Source organism: Drosophila arizonae, chromosome 5 (assembly GCF_054131065.1).
Source record: "Drosophila arizonae isolate 15081-1271.41 chromosome 5, UAZ_ARI_1.0, whole genome shotgun sequence".
Lineage (NCBI taxonomy): Eukaryota > Metazoa > Arthropoda > Insecta > Diptera > Drosophilidae > Drosophila > Drosophila arizonae.
The window spans coordinates 25643944-25669006 of NC_142925.1; the positions used below are offsets into that span (position 1 = coordinate 25643944).

The window sequence follows — 25063 nt, forward strand, 5'->3', positions numbered from 1 at the left end:
ACATAGTTTATATAGTTTTTTTTTTTTTTTTTTTTTTTTTTTTTTTTTTTTTTTTTTTTTTTTAGCTGATTGAGTTGGTTTTCACTTTATAGTTTATGAGCTATATGAAAATGAAAGTTGATTAAGAAAAGATGGATTGATGTTATTTCTTGTTTTAATAATATGTCTAGCATTCTACCGGGCTTACTAAATGATATTTATCTTATCTCACTTTACTTTACTCTACTTCAGTTAGATGAATTGAGAATAACCTCATTTCCCATTTTTCTATGCTTTATTGTCATATTTTTTGATGAATCTCTTCTCGCTTTTCGTAATATTTATTCGAAATATAAACTAATCAATTAAGTGCTTCTAATCTTAACTGCTTTTTGAGTCATTTTGGTAACTTTATTCTTTTTACTTTAAATAGATTCCATTTAAATTTGTGTTTAGTACCCAAATATTATTTTTCACATTTCAACAGCTCCATCATTTATTTTAATATTTGTTAACAATTATATTATTGACATTTTCAGTGACAGGTACGCTTCACTGTACCGCAATTTAATTCAATAGCTTCTGTAATATTAATCACAATTTTAACTAACACACACATATATAAGATTATATATGAATTATTTTCTCTTTTTGTTTCACTTCATTAAATTTACACCCATCGATGAATTTTTACTTTTGCATATTTGCACTACAATTATTTGCATTTATAATCAATTTTTCGTTTTATTTATTATAATTTTTTTTTTTTTTTGACACAATTTTAATTTGCAGTTTTGCATTTTGCATTTGATCAGCATTTATTAACAGCAATTATTTATAATTGAATTTTCATTAACTTTGCATTATGAATGGCTGCTAATTTTCTTATGATTTTTATTCGTTTCCGTTTGTTGTTGCCTTTGCATTTGCAGTGCAGAAAACAAACCAAAAGCGAACAAAACTTTTTTTGCAAGCTTTGCAAACAGTTAACCGGTTCTCGCGTCTCTCGAGCTTTGTGTTGTGTGTATTTTTTTATGTTTGCTGAAACAACGAAGCCGAAACAATAAAAACAAAATCACAAATCAGACATTTGTTTAACAACAAAGCCCAAGAATCTAACTAAATGCATTCCAATACACACGCACGAGCACTCGTTCCTCTCTCTCTCTCTCACTCACACTCTCTTTCTCTTACACTCTTTCTCTCTATCGCTCTCTTTGTCACTCATGTGACGTTATCAATGCGTTGCTCTCCGGGGCCAAGTTGTTTATTAATAAGAAGAAAAGCACACACAATATCAATTTTGTTTGTGTTTTCGTTTTCGTTTTCGCATTCATTCGTTGCAGTTGTTTTAATTGCCATGTAAAAAATGTCAGTCGCACTGTTGTTAATTGCGTGAAACAAAGTGGCTCGAAAAACTGCGCGTTGCTCTCACTGCCCCCGTTGACTGCGTTGCTTTGGCTGCTGGCCTCTGCCTGCGACTGACTGTCGCGACGAGCGCCGCATTGGTGTGGGGCCCGACACACGAAGAGCTTTAGCCAACTAGAACCGAGCAGCCAGCACGAAACGAGCGAAGTCAACAAGAACGAGCGTCCAACGAGCAACGACCGCAACTTCGTGGCGACGCACGAGCACCAAAACACCAAACGACGACCAAATCCGACGACGCCAACAATGTTTTCGTGTTGTTGCTTTTGTTGCCTTTTACGCCGAGTAGCGAATTGGTCGTGGAGGCTCGGAGAGGTCGGGCGACCGACCACAGACAGACGCTGGCAATATGCAAGCGAAGCGATGTTCACTTTTGATTTCTGTGCAGCGGCAGCAGGTTTGGCATAGTATGTTAGAGCAGAGGGTCGGACGCACGGCCGAGGGACCAAGGGGCCAAGGGGGCGCAGGGGCATGCGAAGGTGGGGTCTTTAGGGAAGCCGGTTGTGCGGCTGCTGTTGCTGCTTGTTGCGCCACAAGCCCAAACGCTTTATTTTGTTTTTGTTTTTTACTTTTTTTCTGTTGGAAGTTCAATATTTAGTTTTCGAGCACGCCACGATAGGCGTCGTTGTTGCCGAGTGGGTGGAAAAGCGTAGCTGTGGAATCATGTTGTATCTTAATCATATCTGTTACCTGTTGATATGAGCGTGAGAATTGGAGTATAAGCAATCAGCAAAGGAACGGGTTCTCAATGGACGACTATCAAGTAGATCAACAGCTCCAGCCAATTCTAATTTGATCTTATCTTAAATTTTATAATCTACAGCTTGTCTGACAAAAATTGTTTTGAATTTAAATTTTTGATTAGATGATTTTGCTATTATATGCATGCAAGCTCTGTGCTTTTTTGTTGTATTCACACTTTGACTTATTTACAAATTTAGTACAATTAAATTTTAGTCTAAAGTCTGTTTGCTTTAATTTTTATTGATTTTCCCTCATTTGTATTTAATTTTCAATTTGTATACCTCCGCTCAACTTCATGATTCACTTATCATGGACACTTCAACTACCGTTAGTTATATAAACAAGACAGCTGTTTGGCTTGACTTCGCACACATTCCTTGCCCATTTGCCGGTGGTTTATCATTTTATAGAGCACCTACTGCAGCACTTCCTTAATCATGCTCTAAAAATAAAAGCCCACGCTTTTTAGTTGCAGTTTCCTTTGCCCACACGAATTCGCCTCAATAATTATGCAAAGTCAATTCAAAAGCAAACAATAACAAAAATCAAGTAAGCCCGTGAGCAAGACAGAGATCGCACAAAACACAAGCGCACACATCAACGTCTGTTATCAAACACCAACACACACATACATACATACACACACTCGCTCAATCAGTCACCAACACAAATCACGTCATGAATACAAATTATACATACATACACACACACGCACATCAAAATAAAACGAACGTAAAGAAAAAGCAGCAAAGTCAACAACAGCAAAAACAACAACACCAGCAGCAAAATCAAAGCCAACACGTGCTTTTATTACGTTACATGAGCAATCTCCCTCTCTCTCTTTCTCACCCTGTATGTGTAATGATGTGTCTCAATGCATGTGTGTGTCGGCTTTTTGTGATGCAACGGTTCTGACAAAGAGTGTAGTACTCGCTAGGTTCGGAGAGAGAACGAGCTAGAGAGCGCACTATCTTAATATGTATGTGTGAGCAGCAGAACTTGTTTTCTAGCTTCGCTTTTGTTATTGTTGCTATAGTTTGACTTTGTGCTTCCAACTTCTCTCTGCCAGCATAGAAACCAAAACCAATGCAAAGAAATGGCCAAATGCAGGAATTAGCTCTACCAGAAACTGTCGACACTTACACGCAAATTATTTGTAGCTTTTGCGATACTTTTAACTTTTCCCCAATTTCGAATTGATTTCATACACGTTCCCAAATTAACTACGGCAAACAACGTGACTGCACCGATTGAGCAAAGAAAACGCACTGCATTAGCAAATCGAAAATTGCAAATGTAATGCCAGAGACGAGGAAAGAAAGAGTGAGCTACAAATCTCCAAGTGCTGCAGCCTGCAGTGAGTCAAGCGAGGTATGTATGTATGTACATTTTACTTTTGGTTTTTGATGCTGATTGAAAATCATTAGAATTTGATCGAAACGCAGTATATTTATTGCTTAATTACAAAAATATATTAATTTTGTAATTTTTGATCTACAGCAAAAACATAGAAAGAACCTAAAGGTGAAACAGAAACTATATTGTGCGCTCGGAATTCAAAATAAAAATGAATGAATTATCTATAGGACGTTAATTAACAGAGCCTCTCTGCTATCAGAAAGTGCTAACGTAACTGAGCACCCAGCACTGTTAAAATACTTCCATTATCGCTCAATCGTGCTCGTTGCTTTTAACAGTGGTCAGTGCCCATTCCATGCAGTTAACATGTTCATGTTAATTCTGCCTCTCAGCATACAGTCAACAAAGCAATGAGCTTTTGAAAGAGGTCGTCGCATATGTTTCGAGATCAATTAGTACTTTCGACAGCAACCCTTACGGTATTCAGTATATTTTTAGTATATATTGTTATTATACCCTGAACCCATTTTCAATGGGAAATCAGGGTATAATGGTTTTGTTTTTTAATATAAAATATAAATCGTTAGATTTCCAAGTATTTTAGGATATTTACGAATTTTTATTAAAAACTTGTATAATTGCGCTTTAGTTTGTCTAGAATACTGTTTTTAAAATTACAAACATTAACAATAAACAAAACTTAATCGTAATAGGGGAACGTCGATATACCATAAAATAAATTAACTAGCTGTAAGGCAAAACACAGACGACTACACAAACAATATTATATGTACGTTCTATGCAAGTTTATAAATGTATGTACAATTCCTTTTTCATTTGACTTGACTTGGCAACAGCAACATTTCAGGTCTAAGCGCATTTTGGTGGGTTGCATAAATAGAAATCTAACCTAAAAATGCGCATCCAGAATTTTGGTGGCAACTGTACTTACAACCAGTTTCGATAATTTCACTAAATTACGTTACGTCTTAAAGACTTTTGGCAGACTATGTCCATACAGAGGTAGGTATAAGGCCCTCCTTGCTGGTTCCGGGCGGCGTTAGCACCTCCTTGTTGAGGAACTCCAGCGGCAGATTAACTAGATGGCCCTAGAAATATATTTCAGAAAATTATCCAACTTTTTTTATAAATTTTATAAAAAATATAATCTAGTAAGACTCATGAGATCGGTTTCAAAATAATTGACCTTGGATAGATATTTTCTTCATTTGTGTGACATTTAATTTACCTTAAATTGAAAATCAAATATGAGGTTATGTAAAAAGAACAAATTGTGGGCAATTGTGTGCTCCCAGTTTAAGCGAGATTCTAAAATAATTCTAGTTCTATAATTTTCTTCCCCACGCTACTCTGTGTGGCATTTCCTGTGCCATAATTTTTCTACGTAACTGTCCCACCTGAATTTCCGTGGCCCGCTTGGCGGCCAACTCTGGCTCAGTTTTCGACATCGGCGGCTCCTCTTGATATTTTCGCAGACTAGCAAAGGTCTTCACAAAATCCGTCGGAATACACTTGAACACCTCGTCGTAGATCTCCGTATTTCTCGTCGATATACGACGCCAGGTATTGTGCCAGAACTGATCACAAATCGGATCGCTAACGTTCAGGTCAGAGCGCATCGAGCTATCCGGATCCAATAGGCCTGAAAGAGAGAACAATCCATAGGAGTTATCCATGAATGAGCACGTCTCTAGATAGCCTACCTAGATGTTCTTTGAACAAATACTTTCGCAGTCTTCCAGCGAAGATGCCACTCGGATACTTCTTGCCATTCATGCGTCCGTCCTCGTACTCCTCATCCATGATAATGGCAGCGATTTCCGAATCCCGTTTGCCAATCATCGAGCGATCGTTAATATTCGCCGAGCCACAGATTACTACACGATCATCGACGATCAACAGCTTGGAGTGAACGTAGATCAGCTCCGTGATTGGCGTATTATTCAGATAGGAATGATTTCGTAGACTGTGGAAGGATATATAGTTCTCGGGCTGTGTGATGCCCGCCTCCTGTAGGCGTGTCAAAATTGCAGTGCGACCTCTGCAACACAGACGAAGAGAGATACAGTTAGGGAGAGATAAGCTCTGTAAGAGAGTATGGAATTTCCATATTTCCATATATGTATACTACATACGATATAGAATGGAATTCCTTACTTTAGTTAGTTAGACACCCACCTGGATATGGATGCATAGTTCCAGTGGGTGATAGCACGCACTGCAATGCCCGTACTGCCGCCCACATCTCCCTCAAAGCCTGGCAATAACGGCATGATCACATAGACACGAAACGGTTTGCGTTCCCTGAAACGGATTTAGATGGATTGGGTCAGATTAAGATAGCTTATCCATATTATATTATATATTAATATTCTATGTATAGACATTAGATATGCCAGACCTATATCCTATAAATTCTACACACACTATAAACTCACTTGTGGGCACGCACGATCCGTTTGAAGAGTGTCTCCCCGATCTGATTTCGCACATTGAACGTTCCCGAGACTCCCAAGCCCAGCTGCATGGTGATAAAGAACTGATTCTCTATATAGACATAATGCTGGGCTTTCGTAATTGTCTCGATGTAAGCATCGTGTATGCTCTGCTCGACCAAATCCGGCTCGATGAAGCCGCAGCTCCAGGCCGAGGCGCTGCGCAGCAGCTGACAGGTGACTCGCTGCTGACGCCGCTGCTGCAGCTGCTGCAACTGCGGATTGAGTCGAATCTGGTGATAGCTCTTCGGCATCAGATAGGGATAGCGCACGTTGTCTCGCAGCTTCTCCAGCTTCATGGCATTCCAGCGCTGTATGAAGTGACGGGCCACATCGCGAGCGGAGGCGCCGACCACACAAAGGCCGACGTCATGCCAGGGCATGCGGGGCGTGGTGGTGCGGTCGATGATGTCCACGAAGGGCGCATTCAGATTCATCCAATCCTTGAGTATAAAGTTAGAATAGTCCTTGCCGAACCAATACTTTGCCTGGCCATAAAATTCACTATGTATCTGCGTGTTAGCCTCCGCTCCAGACCCCGTACAAGCTCCAGCTCCAGCTCCAGCTCCTTCTCGAGCTGCTGCTGCTGAGCTGGATGTTTGTGCCATATCCTCTTTGCTCACCGCTGTTTCAGCTGTTTCTATGCAATAGATGGCAGCACCTGCTCCTGCCTCCGGCTCCGTCTCTGTGCTCTCCGTCGCTTCGCTCGTGGTCAATCGCTGCATAAAGTCCTTGCCCTTGCGTGCGCCCTTCATTGCATTGTTCTTCAGGCGATCCAGCATATTCTTGCGCTCCAGCTCGGGCGTGTTCAGCTTCATGCCCTCCAGCGCTGTGGACTCCAGGGCCAGCTCGCTGGAGGCTGCCGAGAGCATGTCTGGAATGAGCAGGCGGTCTCCTGGCTTAAGCACTCGCAGCTCCATGCCCGGCGAATTGGGCTCCTCGTGAGCTGGCTGAGTACTGGTGTCCTCCTTGGCGGTTGGCGTTTCGTAGTGAGCATTGCGCGAAGACTTGCGTGAGCCAAAGGCCGAGTCCTCGTCGTCCCTGTTGAAGAACCCGCTGGGCGTCTGTCTCGTGCTGCCCGAAACGGAACCCGTGGAAATGCTGCCTAGATCCGTCAGCCGATGCGAGCGATCGTCCCAGCGACCGTAGCACAGATCTAAGCCGCCTATAAATGCGTATGTCTGGTCTATCACAACAATCTTCTCGTGGTGCGCCCACAGCAGGATGCCCCCACGCGCATGGTCCGGATGTCGCATGACCTGAAGTAATACGAATAAGGATATGGGACTAAGGAACTTCGAATTCAAGCACATGTCGTACCTTAATATTCTCGTGCTTGGCCAGTGTGGACTTGCTGTAGTAGCTGTTGATGCCGAGCGCCATTTCCACCTCCTTGTAGAGCAGCACAAACACCCGCACGCCCTGCTTGGCCTTGCGCAACAAGATCTTGTCCAGTCGCCAATAGTCGCCGTCCAGAGCGGGCCGCTTCATGTAGATCTCGGGGCTGAGCCACCAGTCGGCAATGTAGATCTCCTCCGTGGCCGCCTCTAGACCGTCTGCCACGGCGGCCATGTACTGGGCTCCATCCACGTACCAGACAGCTTGGGTGTTCGCGCGCATGGGAGCGTACGACATGTGCGGGTTGGGGCAGGTGAAGTCGCGAGCATAGGTGTGCGCCGTGTTCTTGAGGTACTGCATCCACTCCTTGCACTTCCGCCGCGTCCAGCACTTGAGCACAATGTGGCGGCTGTTCGTGAGCACCTGCAGGCCTTTGCGCATGCCCGTCTGGTAGATGCCCGTGGAGACGTCGAAGCCCTGATCGAACAGGATGACCGCTCGAATGCTACCGTCTGTGGGCCGAACGTAGCCGAAGCACGTCTCCTTCACGAAGAACCAACGGCTGCGCCATGTCCCGCAAACCACATCCGAGCAGAAGTAATTGCACCGCACACAGCAATTGCGCTGAAAGCACCCGAAAAAATTGCAGCCCGCCTGGCCCGGCCTCGTCGAGCCCGTCCTCTTCAATATAACTCCCTCCTTGCCCTTGATGCCCAGCCCTGAGACGAATGACACATTGGACACCTCCACAAAGTTAAGCTGTAAAGTGAATGCGAAAAACATTAGACTGAACCCAACTCTGATGTCAATCGTAGCTTATAGAGATTAAAGTGTCAATAAAGAAGCTGAAAAATACTCAATTCAGGAAAGAGATCTCACATATGTACATCCCAGCCAAACCTTCACCACACTTTACCAAATTCAACAAACGAAGTCGAACTAGTCTAAGCCAGCCAAACACAACCACATTTCAGCCATCTTTAAATTCAGTTACATTAAGGTGTTAGTCCAAGTCTAAGACCTTTACTATATCAGTTTCAGTTGATCTAGAAGTGCAATTTTAGCGGTACTCATGGAGGGGATAGTCTCTCGGTTCAACCTAAAGTCTGCCAGCTTATCCAACCAATCCATCTTAACTTAAGAATTCCTTTAATTATGTAATATTACATTCATTTAATGTAAATATCTTGTCTTAGTCCAATTCAATCCTTCTACAGTTAAATAACTCATTCTCAGTCTACTCACCGTCTCATGATGGTATCGATACAAACTAATATTGAGTAAATTATACAGATAGTCCTCGAGTTGTTTGATCCGCACCGGTAGATGCTCCACTGTGATCAAGCTTTCCGGACGATTGGGAAAGCGTGGAAGTTTTCTCTTCTTTTTCTTGTGCTTCCTTTGACTGCGACGCGGCGTGAAACTGGCAAGAATGGAACTGTGCGTGGGACTGATGATATTGGCCACGATTCCAGCCCCAGCCGCATCTCCACTGCTATTATTATTGAGGTTGTTGTTGTTGCTGGTGCGATTTTGACTATTGCTAATTGGGGTGCTGGAATGCTTGACTTTGGTGTGGGCGGGCAGATCCTTCAAGGTAGACTCATCGGCCATTTGACTCGCAGCGGCCTTCAAGGTGGTGCGCTTCTCCTTGTGTGCTCGACTGGGAAACGGTATATTTAACGAGGTGCGGAAGAAGCTAAGCTGCTGATGTAGGGAATTGAAGTGCTTATAGCGCCTCTTAATGGTCCACTTGAAAGGGCCATGCGTGAGCTCGATGGTGTATCTGTAAGAGAGATGTCAAAATACCCTTCATCAATCATCGGACAATTATTTGGTCAGTCAAAGTCTGTCAATCAAATATCTCGAATTGGTCTGTTAGTCAGTCTAGACCAATTCGGAATTGCCTATGGATCAATCAATCTCACTTACAAATTGGGATTAAGCAGATGAGTCGTCACACTCCGCTCCGTGTCGACAATTCGCACATGAATCTCTCGGCCCGGTATGAACACCTTGCGCTGAAACGAGTTGAACTTCACACTCGTCCCATAGATGCTGATGAAGGGTATTTCTTGGCGTAGGAGCACGCTATTCTCGTCATCGAACTCCTCATCATCGTCGTCCGTCTCCTTGCGCTCCACCAGCACCGGCTTGTCACCCACAGTCGACAAGATCGTTACGGAATCAGGAAACGCCAGCGTCTCGTCATATTCCGAATCGACCATCGAGAACTGAAACTCGGGCAGGCAGCGACTGTGATGCGCCTGCTCATCATCCTCGTCTATGGCATCGTCGACGCAGTCCTTGAACACATCGTCCCCATCGTCGTGATGCTCGGAATCAGCCGCATCGTTTCCATCATCGGCCGCCAGAGGATCGCAATGACCGTGGGCCGTGTAGGGCGGCACGGCCCCACTGTTCCTGGCATCAGTCATGGCCTCGAATTGTGCGAAAAGTAAGGAACTATCTAAATCATCGTAGCCACGATTGATATAACCGCCATACTGACTGGGTCTATACACGTCATCTGCAGGATACTCAACTGTAATAGAAATCCAGATCGAATATATTAATAAAATATCAATATGCATATGTTGCAAAAAGAATTTAAGTTGACTCAAAGAAAGGTGTTAAGATAAAGCACAGATAAATCATGTCAGACTACAACGGTTTCTAAATATAGTAAGTCTAATATACAAAAACCATTTGAACGGAGTACTTCAAGCTGTTAACGGGGACACTAAATATTTTCAGTGAATGAGCGCAATGGAACAAATTGGTTTCTGTAATGGGACCAGTATTGCTAAAAGCAGCCTCAGCCTCTTTGTTCGGTTCTCAATCACTCCATAAATGTAGATAAAGAAGTTAGTAATATGATAATAATACAAAATATCATCATAATAATATAAATAATATATTATCAGTCGTTAACTTCAGTATTGACCATTGGGGACTTTAGCAAGTGTGTTTCAGGACTATCTGATTTAGCTAGTATATGTAAATAAAAACAAGTAAGAAAGCTCTAGTCGAGACTGCTCGACTACGAGATCCCCTGAACCCTTGGAGCAATAGATATTTCAATAATTTTTCGCGTCTTTCAGCTTACACAAGAAACACGCACACACACACACAGGCACGTACGCACACACAGGCACACATACACACACACGCATACAGACACACATACATACACACACACGCATACACACACAAACGTATACACACACACATACACACACACACATACACACACACACATACACACACACACATACACACACACACATACACACACACATACTCACACACATACACAAACACATACACACACAAGCACCCACGCATAAACACTCATGGGCTGCAGTGTGCGCTTACTATGAGAACTTAATTGCTTAATAACTTTTTTTATGGACGTACGATCTTCATGAAACTTTCAGATTATGATTATAACATGAATATACATGTAATTGCCAAAGCACAAGTCTCTAGTATTTGAAATACGCTTTTTATAAAAGTGAGGGTGAGGGGGTGAATTTAGAGGTGGGGGGTAAATTTTAACAAAAACCGAAATTGTATAAATTGCATATAAGCATACATTAAAAATTTGGAGACTCTAGCAATAAAGGTGTAGAAGATATAATTTTATAACTGGGTTTCGATAAGGTTTTTTATCGATAAAAAAAGATCGGGATGAGTTATCGATTTTTAATGATAAACTTGATATGCGCGCTGTAATTACGGACATTTAAAAAAAAATTGAAGTCTCTAGCTCTTATATCTTCTGAAATCGACGCGTTCATACATACGGACAGACGGACAGACGGACAGACGGACGGACGGACAGACGGACAGACGGACAGACAGACGGACAGGGCCAAATCAACTCAGCTCGTCACCCTGATCAAGAATATATATACTTTGTGGGGTCTGCCACGCCTCCTTCTCCCTGTTACATACATTTCAACAAAACCATTATACCCTGATTTCCCATTGAAAATGGGTTCAGGGTATAATAAATAAAAAGTTCTATTGTCCAAAAAAAGGACCATTAATCCAACTGTGGTCCAACTATTATAATACCTTTTGAGAAGTGACCGTGGAGGTTGAATTAAATTATCTAAAAATTATATAATATAATTATATAAATATTTCTGACGAGCTATGCAGCCCACTTTATGTAGTAGACCAGACCGCCGCCCACATACTAGTATATAAATAGTTTCAGCCTTATCTAATATTTACACGAGTAGTTTTTGTTTCTGCGCGTAACTTGCTCACTTTTAATTAGCTAAATTCTGTTCATTGTTTCAACTGAGTGCGAGCGTGTCGACTTTGCTCAGCTCTTAAGCATGAGTGCACGAGTACTGATGACAGCTCGAAGCACACAGAATTGCCGGCTTGTACTACTCAACTCTATCTACATATCTATCAAATGGAGAGGTATCTGCGTGGGCTGTGCAAAAGTTTTCTTTGGCAAGGGTTTACATTATCAGTTGTAGTCTTATTTAATTTAATGATACTTCAAATGAGTCAAGTATGCTACTGATAACAAATGAAGGGACTCTAGTCGCGATTTCCCGACTAGGAGATACCCCGACCCGTACGGGAGCTGTCTGTACAATTGTGTGAACACTTCGGTCTCAGAGAGTTGGAAATATTTGTAGGTCATGGCCAAATCCATCCAAATATTAATGCTTTGAGTCTATTTAATCTTACAAATTGTATATTTATAAGTTTTAAGATAATTTGACCACATTTCATTTGATGTCTATTAAGGTATTCAACAATTTTATATTTTACGATTTTAGTCAGAATTTACTTCTTTGCTGAGTTCAATTTTATAAAAATTTAAAATCGTATCAGGGACTGTGCCAGTGCCAGTGACTTTTATCGTACAGCTACAACATTCAAGGCCTATTTGCGGCTCGCATATGGCAAACGCTGAAAGGTACTACATATACGTTTTCCAGCTGATAAAGGGGGTTTGGTCTGGTTTGATAAGAGCGTACATAGACCATAAAAAATATTTAATTTTTATCAAAAACAAATCCACCGAATCGACGTGACTTGAGTTTTCTAAGGGTAAAAGTTTTACTTGCTCAAAGTATTGCAGATATAATATATAAAAAAATTGGCATGCGTAATAATATGCTCTTATGTCTGATAAACCTAATAAATTAGTTATATTAAATCAATAAGTTCCCCCATAAGGTCTCTAATGATAGCCCTATGATCAGGCTATAATATTCCATTTGCTTCTCACAGATAAAAACCGTTGAAACCTTTGTGGGGTTGATTACATTCCAATCAAAGTATTTGACTGAGCTATGATATATATGAGTAGATATATGAGGAGATATACATGTAGATAGATAACATAGATACGAATAAATAAATATATGGGATCGCTACTCCTGTGTAGCCCGGAATTCTAAAAGTTTAACTGATAAAAAAGGAAAATATATGACAACTAAATAAATATATTAAGCTATTAGATAGGTAATGAGCTAGATTAAAGGTAAATCGCCTACGAACGAAAAGAACAAAAGAAAGACCAAAAATATATATAAATCAAGTAAGAATGCAGTAGTCGGGCACCACCGATTCGATCGCGGGAAATTATCAATTAGAAAATTGATATTTATAGTGAATTAGCTATTTTTCACATTCCGACTTCAATTTGCTACATAAATATCGTCTCTAATATCTTATCAGCCAAAAAGCAACAAAGGCGGTGTCTAGCTGCAAATTTATTATTCCTAACATTACGCAAACATACTGAAATATATTTATATATATTTTCCGCTGTCTTCCTGGGTTCAAGTTCGACTGAGCTATAATGCTTGCTAGTTTGTGTGCCAGTTTATCGTAGAGGCTGTTTCTTGGCATTGAGGCCTCGATCATAAAATATCTTGTAAAGCTGTTAAGTTTAATTGGGTTCAAAACACGATTTTAATTTTTATTACAGCTAGTCAGTGGATCTAGAGGAAATGCTCATTATCTTAGTTTGATGAAATGTACATTGCAGGCGTGGCAGCAGATGTATACATTCCTGATCAGTACATGATCATAAGCGTGAATGTATGTATGTGTGCACACATGTGCATAGGAAAGACGCTAACCATTTTGTGAATATTCAATATTTTATACAAAAATGCCAACTCATTCGCATATTGACTATATTTGCATCTGACCTTTAAAGGGGAATTTCATAAACCGTGTACCCGGTTATCCGAAATATGACATAAATCAAAATTATATAAGATACACATGAATATATGAACTTGTAAAATTTTGAGAGATATTGGAGATATAAACGGGAATGGCTATCGATTTTTAGCCTTTTACCAAAGCTACCACGCCCTGATTTCCCGATTCAATAGGTCAGGAATAAATCTATTCAATGACTATAAATTTAAGCTCCCAGACATCAATTGTAAACTTCTTGTATTGATTACAAAGCATATTAGAAATATTACACTCTTGAGTACAGTTGCAGAAAATATATATAGACAAACTGGAGCAGTCACCACCCGGAGGTTCACCACAGTCAAAATTGAACAATTTCCTTAAACTAGAATATCTGATAACTTGGCTTTTACTTAACCATTCACATTCTGTGCAATGTTTATTTATTTTCAGAGGAACTTGAGGATAGTGCATGTGACACCTGCGGCTGTAATAGGTATTAATTACGATTACGTAAAACACTGAAGGCAATGTCACATAAGGTCCAGCTGCACACTTGTACATGCATAGATTGAATCGAGTGCTCAAAACGTCGGTAAATTGATTATTTTTTTTAGGAGTCTGGAAAATTGTTGAAAAAATCTATAAGTCGATGATGATGTGTAAATGAATATCTATTGTGTATAAGGAATTGATCCGGTTCTAGGGTAAAAAACGAACAAGAAATCGGATTGATCAAGAATACTTTATGAGGATATACCAGTTACTTACATTTTAACTAAACCATTATACACGATTTCGGAAGCTATTTCCGTTATCGATTTGAAAATATATTTAAAGTGAGTTATACAATTATATTTCTTATCATTTATATGTAAAATTTTGTTTTTGTTATATATTGGATACCGGCCCTAAATCATCAAATTTATAATAAGCATATTTCGAATATTAAAGATTTGTGGTTTAGCTGATATACAATATACATATGAGTGTCATTAATTGCAATAGTCCATCCAAGAGCAAAGTAGGTCTACAAATGAGTTTTCATGCGTGCATGTGAACACAGAAGAATTATTGAAACATGAGTTCTTGAAAGGGATCAAGAGATCTCGTAGTCGACCAGACTCAACTGGATCACTATTAACGCCAATTAAATAAATATTGGATGAGCTCCCAGCGTGGCGTCTTTTCACTTTCATTGCTTAAACCGTTGCTAAATGCTCATTCACACATCTTAACAGGCTGGCGATGATGAGGTCTGTTAAGTGTTGTTGTGGATCAGTTAATAAAGCTCGCGTAGCAGCAATTTCTGATAAGAATATATGATGTGATATATGAAAAGGCGGAAAAGATAAAACTAAAAGTATGCGCCAAAACAAAATGTTTATCAGCAAAGAAGAGGGAAGAAGAAAACAATTTGCTGGTAGCATGCGATAAAATGCAAACTTTATAACTAAGTCTGTAGTTTTTTTATCATTAAAATTTTTTTTTTTTTTTTTTTTTATTCAGTACAACAGACGTCACAGACTTATGGTTTTATTTTCTAGTACATTTACAAAATATTTGCTGCATTGCATGACTCACATTGAATGCTTCGAGCGATTTGCATTGATTTGATTTGAGGTTCTGTGTGTGAGGTGATGAAAATATCTAAAAATATATGTATCGACTGCAATTAGCAGGTCTTTCAACCCGATTCTCTGCTTACTGCCGAAAGAAATCGAAACTTCCTGTTGCAGTGATTCGCCATTGTCTAAAGTTATAAGCAAATGCTCGTTGTAACGTGGGCTGCATTCACAATTTTGTGACTTGAACATTATGAATAATTTGCTAATGGTGCCGTTAGAGTTGCCACGCCCCCCCCCCCCTTTGGCAAGGGGAGCGTCTCGAATAACACGCAAAGCTTCGTAGGCACGTGAGGCAAAAGCTACGACCAAACTCCAGGGTTATATAATATATATAAGTATATAACCTGGCTGCAAGGCCTAAATATTTGCTTTGTAAATTGGTGGTGTAAATGGAAAATTATATAGCGCCTAATAGGTCGGAAATAGATATTTGTATAATGAAAATGGCTTGAACTCAAGGGCAATCATAAGATAAAGAGACGAGTTGAAGCATTCGAAGCATTTTGTCTAAATAAATTTAAAAAGTTTTTAATAAACTATCTATTATACATGAAAATTACTTATTTCACTTTCCACTTTTATATAAAAATACTTAATAGTATTTCAATAAAAATAATTACTTTATCTTGTTCCTTAAACACTACGAGCTGATGGCAGTTCATTTTTGGTTACTGTTTCTTTGGACTGTTTTCATATTTCATTTAATTTTAATCATTATTGCTTTTTATTTATTTCTACATGTCACTTTGTTATTTATTGCATTCATTTTTCAAAAATTGCATATATATAATTATATTCCTTTAATGCCTATTTTTATATTAATTATAAATTTACTTCTCAATCTTCTATATATTATCCATTTTTTTACAGATTTATATGAAACTAACTTAAATATTTGCTTGTTTTCCAAGCCTTTTTATACCCTGAACCCATTGAAAATGGGAAATCAGGGTATAATGGTTTTGTTAAAAGTATGTAACAGGCAGAAGGAGGCGTGGCAGACCCCACAAAGTATATATATTCTTGATCAGGGCGACGAGCTGAGTCGATTTGGCCCTGTCCGTCTGTCTGTCCGTCCGTCCGTCCGTCCGTCCGTCCGTCCGTCCGTCCGTCCGTCCGTATGTATGAACGCGTCGATTTCAGAAGATATAAGAGCTAGAGACTTCAAATTTTTTGTAAAATGTTCATAATTACAGCGCGCATATCAAGTTTATCATTAAAAATCGATAACTCATCCCAATCTTTTTTTATCGATAAAAAACCTTATCGAAAACCAGTTATAAAATTATATCTTCTACACCTTTATTGCTAGAGTCTCCAAATTTTTAATGTATGCTTCTATGCAATTTATACAATTTCGGGTTTTGTTAAAATTTAACCCCCACCCTTAAATTCACCCCCTCACCCTCACTTTTGTAAAAAGCATATTTCAAATACTAGAGACTTGTGCTTTGGCAATTACATGCAAATCCATGTTATAATCATAATCTGAAAGTTTCATGAAGATCGTACGTCCACAAAAAAAGTTATTAATCAATTAAGTTCTCATAGTAAGCGCTCACTGCCGCCCATGCGTGTTTATGCTTGTGTGTGTATATGTATGTAATTGTTTGTGTATGTGTGTGTGTGTGTGTGTGTGTGTGTATGTGTGTGTATGTATGTGTGTGTATGTATGCCTGTGTGCGTGCGTGCGTGCGTGCGTGTGTGTGTGTGTGTGTGTGTGTGTGTGTGTGTGTGTGTGTGCGTGTTTCTTGTGTAAGCTGAAAGACGCGAAAAATTATTGAAATAGCTATTACTCCAAAGGTTCAGGGGATCTCGTAGTCGAGTAGTCTCGACTAGAGCTTTCTTACTTGTTTCTTTGTCGAGTTATTGAAAACTTTTAAATAGATGTTATAATACACTAAAAATGTGGCCCATGTGGCAGTTTATCAGCATTTTATGACACTATAATCGCTGATAATTGACAATTGCTGATAACAAACTTTATTATAGATATGCACATATGTATATGTGTATATACATATATCTAGGCTTATCAGGTAAAGAGAGATTTTCCTTTATATATACACGAGGAGATAGGGGGAAAGGGGACAGTCACAGTTGGCCTGACAGTTAGAAGTTAACTTGGTTTGCCAAGTTAACTAAATTTTCAACATTGGTTACATCTATATTTAAATAAATTCTCACATTTATTGTCGTGTGCATCTCACACCCACACAACATAAACATACAAAGAAAAGTCAAATAATTGCGCGTCTCGGTGCCAATGGAAGTCAAATTCTTTTTCACTTTCACAAGCAAACCGGCTAACAAACCGGTCAACTACTACAGTGAAACAGTTCTAGCAAATGAACAAGAGTCGCTCGAAGCTGAAAACAAAACTGGTCCAACATAGACGAAGGCAGGTTTAGCATGCTGGTGTCACCTGGAACGCTCTCTGTGCAATGATCTAATCATGAGAAACTTCGGAGCACAGTCAACAGAAAAGTGCTGGCAAATTGTGGCCAAAAGCCAATTGCAGTTGGCTGAGACTTTTGGGAATATGTTAAGTTAGAGATATTCTAATAGCGGTATATCAAGATAATATATTATATTATCGCGAATATTCTAATACTTGGAACTGGCTTAAACATTGCAATTCCTCGATTTCCAATTAGCTAATTACCTTGATTTCAAGTTCGACAATAATATCTAGTTCATTAATCTTTATTCTGATATTTTTCTCTTATATGAGGAGCAACAAGTACCCGAGGAACAGAATATTTAAGAAGCATTTCGTCATAGTACATATAATTTTAGATCGGATATCCGGATAACACCAGATCCCCAATCCTAGGGCAACTGTAATGCTGCTTATGAGCTGGAAATTAACAACAAGATCGCCGCTAATCCACTTTCATTTCGCTCATTCAATTGGGACTTTATCAGGAGATTTGGCTAGGACAATTTATGATAATTTGAATATGGAATTTACCCATGCTAGCCATCAGTCCTGAAATGCTACGGCGATGACGTTGCACTCGCATATTTTGCAGATCTGACGTCAGCGTCGCAGTCCGCGCGCTCTGCAGCTGCTGCGCCTCTGCGTTGGCAGCGCTGCTGACGCTCAGTGCATTCGGCTGGGACATTTTAGACAATGCTCCTGCTGCTGCTGCTGTTTTTGCTGTTGTGGTTGTTGTTGTAGCTTTGTTTAAATATTTGGAATTTTTGGTATTTAATATTTGGTGTTTTGGCTTGTCGTCGAGAGAAATTCATTTTGTTTATGTTTCTGTTTTTTTTTTTTTTTTTTTTTTTCATTTGCAATACGAAAAGTCTGTTCCAGCTGTTGTTGTTCTTGTTGTCGTTCACATTACACCAGCTATTTAAACAACAAATACAGATGTAATTATACAACATGTATGGAGTCTCACAAAAATTGGCTCAAGGCGACAATTTAAATAACATCAAAAACTAATTATTATTCTTTATAACTAAACATAATTTAATTGGTCACGTTGCCTTTGTATTTAATTATGGATTAATTGTTCACAAATTCAATTTTTATTGCTTTAAACATTTTGCTATTATCTATATGTGGCTACCGAATGCTTCCTTTATACTAACTCAAAAAGAAGTTTTTAAATTAATTCAATTTTATATATCAAGAATTTTGTGCTTTGTGCTATCTAATTTATGCAGGTATGTTATTTTCATTCCAACTTTCTTGTTTTTTACGAATAGAATTTTTTTGCAATTAATTCGAATGTTTGGTATACATATGCACTTTTTATGTATTATTGAAATAATTATTATACAATTATACATATACACGTGTATGCACATATATATGCACACTTTGTTGTTAATATAAACCACTTGCACACATATGTATGTACACACACAAATACATATAAAGAGCTCATAAAACTTTTCACAACAAACTTTTGGCACAAAAGGAAATTTTGCAATGGTGTAAAAAAACTGTAAATGTAAACAGCAGCAGCAGCAGCAACAGCAACAATAAAGCGCGGATGTAAATGGAATATTTATTCCAGTTGTAATCGCAATGGCACACATATACATATATCTTATATACTTTGTTTATTGAGCGATTGCAGTGTTTTTAATTTTTGTCGAATATTTTGGATTTTTGCATCTTTCAGATTCACGCACGCTTCAGATGCATAGTTCCGTTAATAATAACCGAAAATCTTATGGTGGGAAATCAACACGTCTGCTGATAATAATTGCCCATTGTTTACTTTTGCCATAGCCGAAGCCAGTGACTAACGGAAGTTGCAGCTTTCAAGAAGCCGTTGCTGGAAGCCGCAACGCGAATATGTAGCGCGCAGTGACATTTAAGACCAAGCAAAAAATGTAACAAAAGCAAAACAACAAGAAAAATGCTGCCACGCTGTTCTCTTTTTGCTACGTCTGCTTCTTTCTACCTGCGACAACAACAGCCGAACAGTCGTCGACCGAAGAAGATAGCGCGCAGAAAACGGAGACACTTCACATGCACATGACACGCACAGTCATACACACAAATACACACATACACGCACGCACACTGGCACAGCGCGTGCCCCGATCAACGATCGATTCGAGTTGCGAACGCGAGCGCGTAGCCAAAACGTTGCATCAACGTTGCCGTCACTTTGTTTAATAATAGTAACTAAACCAGTCAACCGCCGCGTTGGCCAAAGCTTTTTTCTGCTCGTAGCGGCAAGCCAAACGGTTAAGGTTTTAACCGATTGAAGAGCGCGCGCTCTTTAACAACTGTCACTTTGCGCTCTCTCTCTCCCTCTATCCACTCTCTCACGAGCAGTTTTAGGAGTTGCTGGCAAAAATACAGCACCAAGAACGGACGAACAGCTGTTGACAATCTTTGAAAAGTGCGCACTGAAAGTGCAAGCAGTGCGGCAACATTTGATTAATGTTGGGAGTTGAAAATAAAGCTCACTTTTAAGAGCTACCCATAAGCACACAAGGTCGCAGCCGAAACGAGTTTAACCATTTTTGTTGCTGCTCGTAAAGGGAGCTTTTTCATAAAGCTCAATTCTGATCGCTATGGGGAAATTCTATTACTTTGCCATATATTAAATTGTATTTTAAAGATTGGTACCATAGAAATTGAAATACAAATAATTCATTTTTAAGGCAGTCAGTCCTCGCAACATTTCAATAGCTTTTGCTCTCTATATATACGTGTGTATGTACGTGTCTCTGTATTCATACACGTATATACATGTACACATGTATGGGAAATTCTATCTAATCGTTCGATTTTGGTGTAATCGACACTGGTTATTCACATTTAGGCTACGTGAATATATAGCAAATTGTTGTCACAAATGAGTCGCGGCGACTTAAGGCAAATTATAATTACATTTCTGATAAGATTATAGCAGAAAAATAAACAAATAAAAAATAGTGGGAATATTTTAACACAGGTGTGCATAGTAAATATAACACTCTACAAAAGAGCGCGCCAAGTGATTCCGATATGCATTCAAGTGCTGGCGACACACCCACCAGGTGGATTACTTTCCAGGTAACTGCTAAAAACAATAGCTATTAAATTAAACAAATAAATCTAGATATACGATATCCTATGTCTTAGAAATATACTTTGATATTGGAGTACTAATAATATACCCGGACTCCTCTTGAAATTGGTAGCCATTGTGATTGTGGAGGTGTCAGACTAAAGGAGGCGTGGCACACCCCCTCACATACCGATTACGACACTGATTTACTGTTTATACGGAATATGTCTCTTGTATTTCGGATATTGGATATCAGCAGATCACCGACTAGCTATTCTGGTGGATCACTCCTCTAAAGTTGTCAAAGATATCAACTATGACGCGCTAACTTCTCGCCAATCATATGTGTAATACCTTTCAAATGCAAATGACCTTACCTTCAGAATTAAACAGTCTCTGGCATGCTGTGTCAGAGAGCGGTGAGCTAAGCGAAACAGTGTTACAAAGTGATTTGTTAATTCGTATTCAGATACGTAAATCTATACATATATGAAATAGACAGCAATTCATTGATAATTCCTGTGTGAAAACTAAGGAAACATCTACTTTAATTCGTAAAAAAAAGCTCTCGATGACAGAAGCATTTTATATTCCAGTCGCAGTTTACATGAGATCAAATGTTAATTGAACTATTGTTGTCCGTTTCCAAATGGAATTTAAATTAACGACTTATTTTTCTATCGTATACTTCGCCATAGGCTATCCGGTTATTAATAATCAGCTTAGCATCCAAAAGGTGAGCAAGTTCCCTCGTTTGTTGAGCTATTTCTAGCACTACTGTTGCTTCGTCTTCAGTTTGCTCCTGCTTAGATGGACCTTTTTGAGAATTCTATGGTTCTGGTTTCTTGCACAGAGTCTAACAGCCTCAATAAACTATTGTAATCTATTCAGTAATCCATTCAACATAACTGATAATAGTAGAAATAAGTAGCTGTAAAATTATTAACTTACTATAACTAGATTATTATCAAGACATTTTAAAGAGAAATTAATAATAAAGTGTCGTCATTATACAAATATACTAAAGAGCTAATAGAATTTGTCCATTCTTGATTTTATGTTACAGTAAAATTTTCTAAATAGTTTTTATATATTTTCTATTTTTAGTACAAATATCCATTGCTTCTAATTGTTTCCAGATCTGTTGCAGCAAATATTGACAAATATTAATACATTAAACCGGGAGTACACTCTTTTTATTTCGCCGAGGAAACTGAGATTTACGGAAATAATAATAATAGGTATTGGATAATTTTTTCCTCTATATACTTTAGCAGACAGTTATCTATGCTATTCAATGCAATTTATCTGCTCAATCTAAAAGAGTGTATTGGTTTTGTTAAATTACCGACTAGCTGTTATGTTAGTGCATGCTCCGTTTAAAGACATATGATTATACATACATATGCATATACATATATATTAGAAAACACCAATCTGGCTTATCTGACCTACATATACATATGTATTTTCATTCTCAGCTAAAATCTGTTTTAATTACACCTTTATGATGAGTCAATAGCTGAAATACACAGATACAACTTTGCTGCAAATCTTTAATCAAATACGAAATATAATGAAACACGAACGGGAATGTGAGTGATTAATGGAGTAAGAGAAAGAGAGAGATAGAGATGCAATGGTAGATTGGGCATAGCTATATAAATTATTTACATCTTCTACATAAGACTTACGATACAGGTGTGAATGTGCTATCCATAAGCTAAGTGTCAAGTGCCAAGAGATTCTGGTTCCGGAATATCCTTTGAATTGGTTCGATTTGCTTAAAGTTAGATTCCTTTATGAACAAGTTTTCATGATTCATGCGAATCGCTTTCAATTATATACACACACACATATGCAATTAATATGCGTGTGTTTGTGAATTATGTATGCATGTAATATGTGTTTCAATTATATGGGTGTCTAGTTCGCTCTTTGATGTCGTATTCCTTTCGAATCGCTCGCAAGTGGAAATCAATTGGGGCATAACGGCAAAGGCGCACGAAAATCGTTGTATTTTAATTTCCAAATTGTTGTGATGCCCAATCAACACGAACACAGTTACATTGACGCGCACACATACACAGGCACGCCGAGAGGAGAGTGTGACCGAGAGCGGGAGAGAGAGACCGAGACGCACGCGTAGCTGTTGAACTTTCTCAACACCAGTTGAAAACTTGTTGCCGTAAATACAAACATACATACATATGTATGTATGTACATACATATATTTATGTTTAGCAGAACGCCGTCGCCGCGGCCGCCGCCAGCTTTGCCGTCTAAATTATAACTGACAAAGCAAATGTAAGAAAAATAACAAAAACGTGCTGGCACAACTGGAAGAGTGCACTGGAAGGGCAGCCAGAGCGAGCCAGCTGCATGTTGCGAATCTTAAAGAAAGTACGCTCAGTGTGATGGAAGAGCATAGCGTTCGAGGTGCCCGCATTGTGTAATTTTTTATTTTTTTTAATCAAGTATGCGCCTTTACAGCTCAATTATTTTCCACTAAGTGTGCACTTTAATTCAAGCTTTGACATTTCTTATCGTCGCGACGTATTCGTTCCAGCGTCATAGAGCACGAGCTTTTCGGTTGGGAGCGAGTTGTGAGAGAGTTTGAGCATAATGGCGATCGAACAGCTGAGCAATGGTACAGTGGTACGAATACCGAATTTTTTAAATATAAAATTTAACTCTTCAAAATATGAGTTTCAAATACGTTATGAAACAGAAATATTATACCCTGATTTCCTATTTTTAGTGCGTTAATATGTAAGGCCAAAATTAAATTTACACTACATAAATAAATAAATACGTAATTTATTCTTAATTACAATAGTTAGTTGACCTTATATAAAGAAAATTTTTCCTATGCTGTAGATCTTAAATAAAATAAAAATCTTTTTTAGCAGAATTATTTGAGAAAATAATTCGATTAAAACAACACTTTCCAAATAATTAATAATAAATAACTGCATTTCAGCCATAAAATATTTAATTTGTTAATAAAATATTCATTTGGTATTTATATTTTAGTGTAAAGAAACTAGAAATAGTTTAATTTGTTAATAAAATATTCATCTGGTATTTATATTGTAGTATAAAGAAACTAGAATGCTTGCAGCTGCAGAGAGAGCCCTCATTGGTCACTTAAACCTCAATTGCAACGACCTCTACTTGGCGCCGGGCTCAACATTTGAGAGCGATCTTGACTTTGAGTGAAATTCGCCCTATATAAAGGGCAGAAGCTGCAGCATTTCTTCAGTCGTCCAGGCCTGATGGAGGTCAATCGTGCGGTGCAGTGAAGTGAAATGTGATCTGGAAATACTTGGCGGAAATATTTAGAGGAAATACTTGAACAAATAAATAAAGGAAATACTTAGAGGACATGTACTTAGAAAAAATACTGAAAATACTAAGAAATACTTTGAGAAAATACTTAGAGCAAATACTAGTCTACTTCTTAGTTTTGTTGGTTGTTTTTGTGTCCTAGTTACTTGATCCAACAAAATTGGCGAAATTTGTATCATATCAAGTACAAAAAAAGAAATACTACATATTGTGTGCCACGCTATTACGTTTGATTTCTGATTTGAATATGATTAAAAATTTGACAATATGACAAATGAAAATTTGTTAAATATATTTGCTACTTTTCGTATGGTTTCTTCCACTTTTCTTCTAGCCCGCTATTCCAGCTATTCCAGCTATTTTTATACATTTTAGCCTACTTTTATCCACAACCCAACTTATTTCGGAGCTCAACAGCCGTCAACATCGTGAACTTCGTGTTCTGTTCCTGATAACAGTTATAAATTCTGTTATGCAACACAATTACTGTGCTAAATGGGCCCATACTTACCTCTACATATAACAATGCCTAGATAAATATAATAAGAATCACTGCTTTTGATAAGTGATAAGGGCCACACTCGAAAAAATCGCATACACCTGATAAGAGCTTAAATCGAAATAATAATGTTCTCTTTACAGAGTGTCCCTTTTGGATCAACTTGAAATGAAATATTTTGGTAGATTTCTTCTTCATATAATATTTGATTTATTTTGTTAATTGTTTTCTCTTGTTTTCGTTTTTAATAGCTTTATAAATTGTTTCATTTTCTCAGAAAAAATAATGTATTAATGCTCTAATCTATCGACTACGTACATTAAGTTTTTACTTTCCATATAAATTGTTTAGGCATATATATTTGTATATATATTTATATTTATAATTATTTATAAATGTAGTAAATTGTATTTTGTATGCTTTTTGACATTTTTGAATTTTGAATGGGTTTTTAATTTCATTCTTTTACAGCGATCCCTTGCAGCGTTTTCCAAATACGTT

General features: G+C 38.3%; 2 protein-coding genes and 1 long non-coding RNA gene across 12 annotated transcripts in view; 1 reads left to right on the forward strand and 2 right to left on the reverse strand.

The window, feature by feature from the left end:
* The window catches only part of jing (AE binding protein 2 jing), a 196333-nt gene extending 192915 nt beyond the window's left edge, over window positions 1-3418 (reverse strand). The window contains exon 1 of one of the 3 annotated variants that reach the window (XM_089472175.1): window positions 3295-3418. The gene's annotated coding sequence lies outside the window, so the exon portion shown is untranslated. The remainder of the gene's footprint in view (window positions 1-3294) is intronic. The other 2 variants (XM_089472172.1, XM_089472176.1) reach the window with 2 other exon arrangements.
* Pld (Phospholipase D) lies at window positions 7-22548 on the reverse strand. Of its 7 annotated transcripts, none has more exons than XM_089472178.1 (11): window positions 19612-19823; window positions 18159-18542; window positions 9297-9909; window positions 8610-9150; window positions 7347-8123; window positions 5970-7285; window positions 5710-5835; window positions 5235-5572; window positions 4929-5173; window positions 3295-4619; window positions 7-2593 (listed from the first exon to the last, which is right to left on the reverse strand). In XM_089472178.1, the coding sequence occupies exons 2-10, from the start codon at window positions 18310-18312 to the stop codon at window positions 4518-4520; spliced, it is 4212 nt and encodes a 1403-aa protein (XP_089328304.1). In that variant the 5' UTR covers window positions 18313-18542; window positions 19612-19823; the 3' UTR covers window positions 7-2593; window positions 3295-4517. The 7 variants fall into 7 exon arrangements, with proteins under 7 accessions (XP_089328304.1, XP_089328306.1, XP_089328305.1 ...); XM_089472180.1 differs by lacking the exon at window positions 19612-19823 and adding an exon at window positions 19426-19581; XM_089472179.1 differs by lacking the exon at window positions 19612-19823 and adding an exon at window positions 19106-19549.
* LOC149268855 (uncharacterized) lies at window positions 19930-25057 on the forward strand. Of its 2 annotated transcripts, XR_016270663.1 has the most exons (4): window positions 19930-20717; window positions 21852-23370; window positions 23812-24532; window positions 24708-25057. It is a non-coding gene; the product is annotated as an uncharacterized LOC149268855 (long non-coding RNA). The 2 variants fall into 2 exon arrangements; XR_016270662.1 differs by lacking the exon at window positions 24708-25057 and having other exon boundaries at window positions 23812-24534.
* Window positions 25058-25063: the final 6 nt, after the last annotated feature.

Coding starts and splice junctions, on each gene's coding strand:
- Pld (XM_089472178.1), bottom strand. CDS start 18,312: ATGTCCCAGCCGAATGCACTGAGCGTCAGCAGCGCTGCCAACGCAGAG. Junction 7,286..7,346: donor CCAAGCACGAGAATATTAAG/GTACGACATGTG, acceptor GTATTACTTCAG/GTCATGCGACATCCGGACCA. Junction 4,620..4,928: donor AGCGGGCCACGGAAATTCAG/GTGGGACAGTTA, acceptor ATATATTTCTAG/GGCCATCTAGTTAATCTGCC.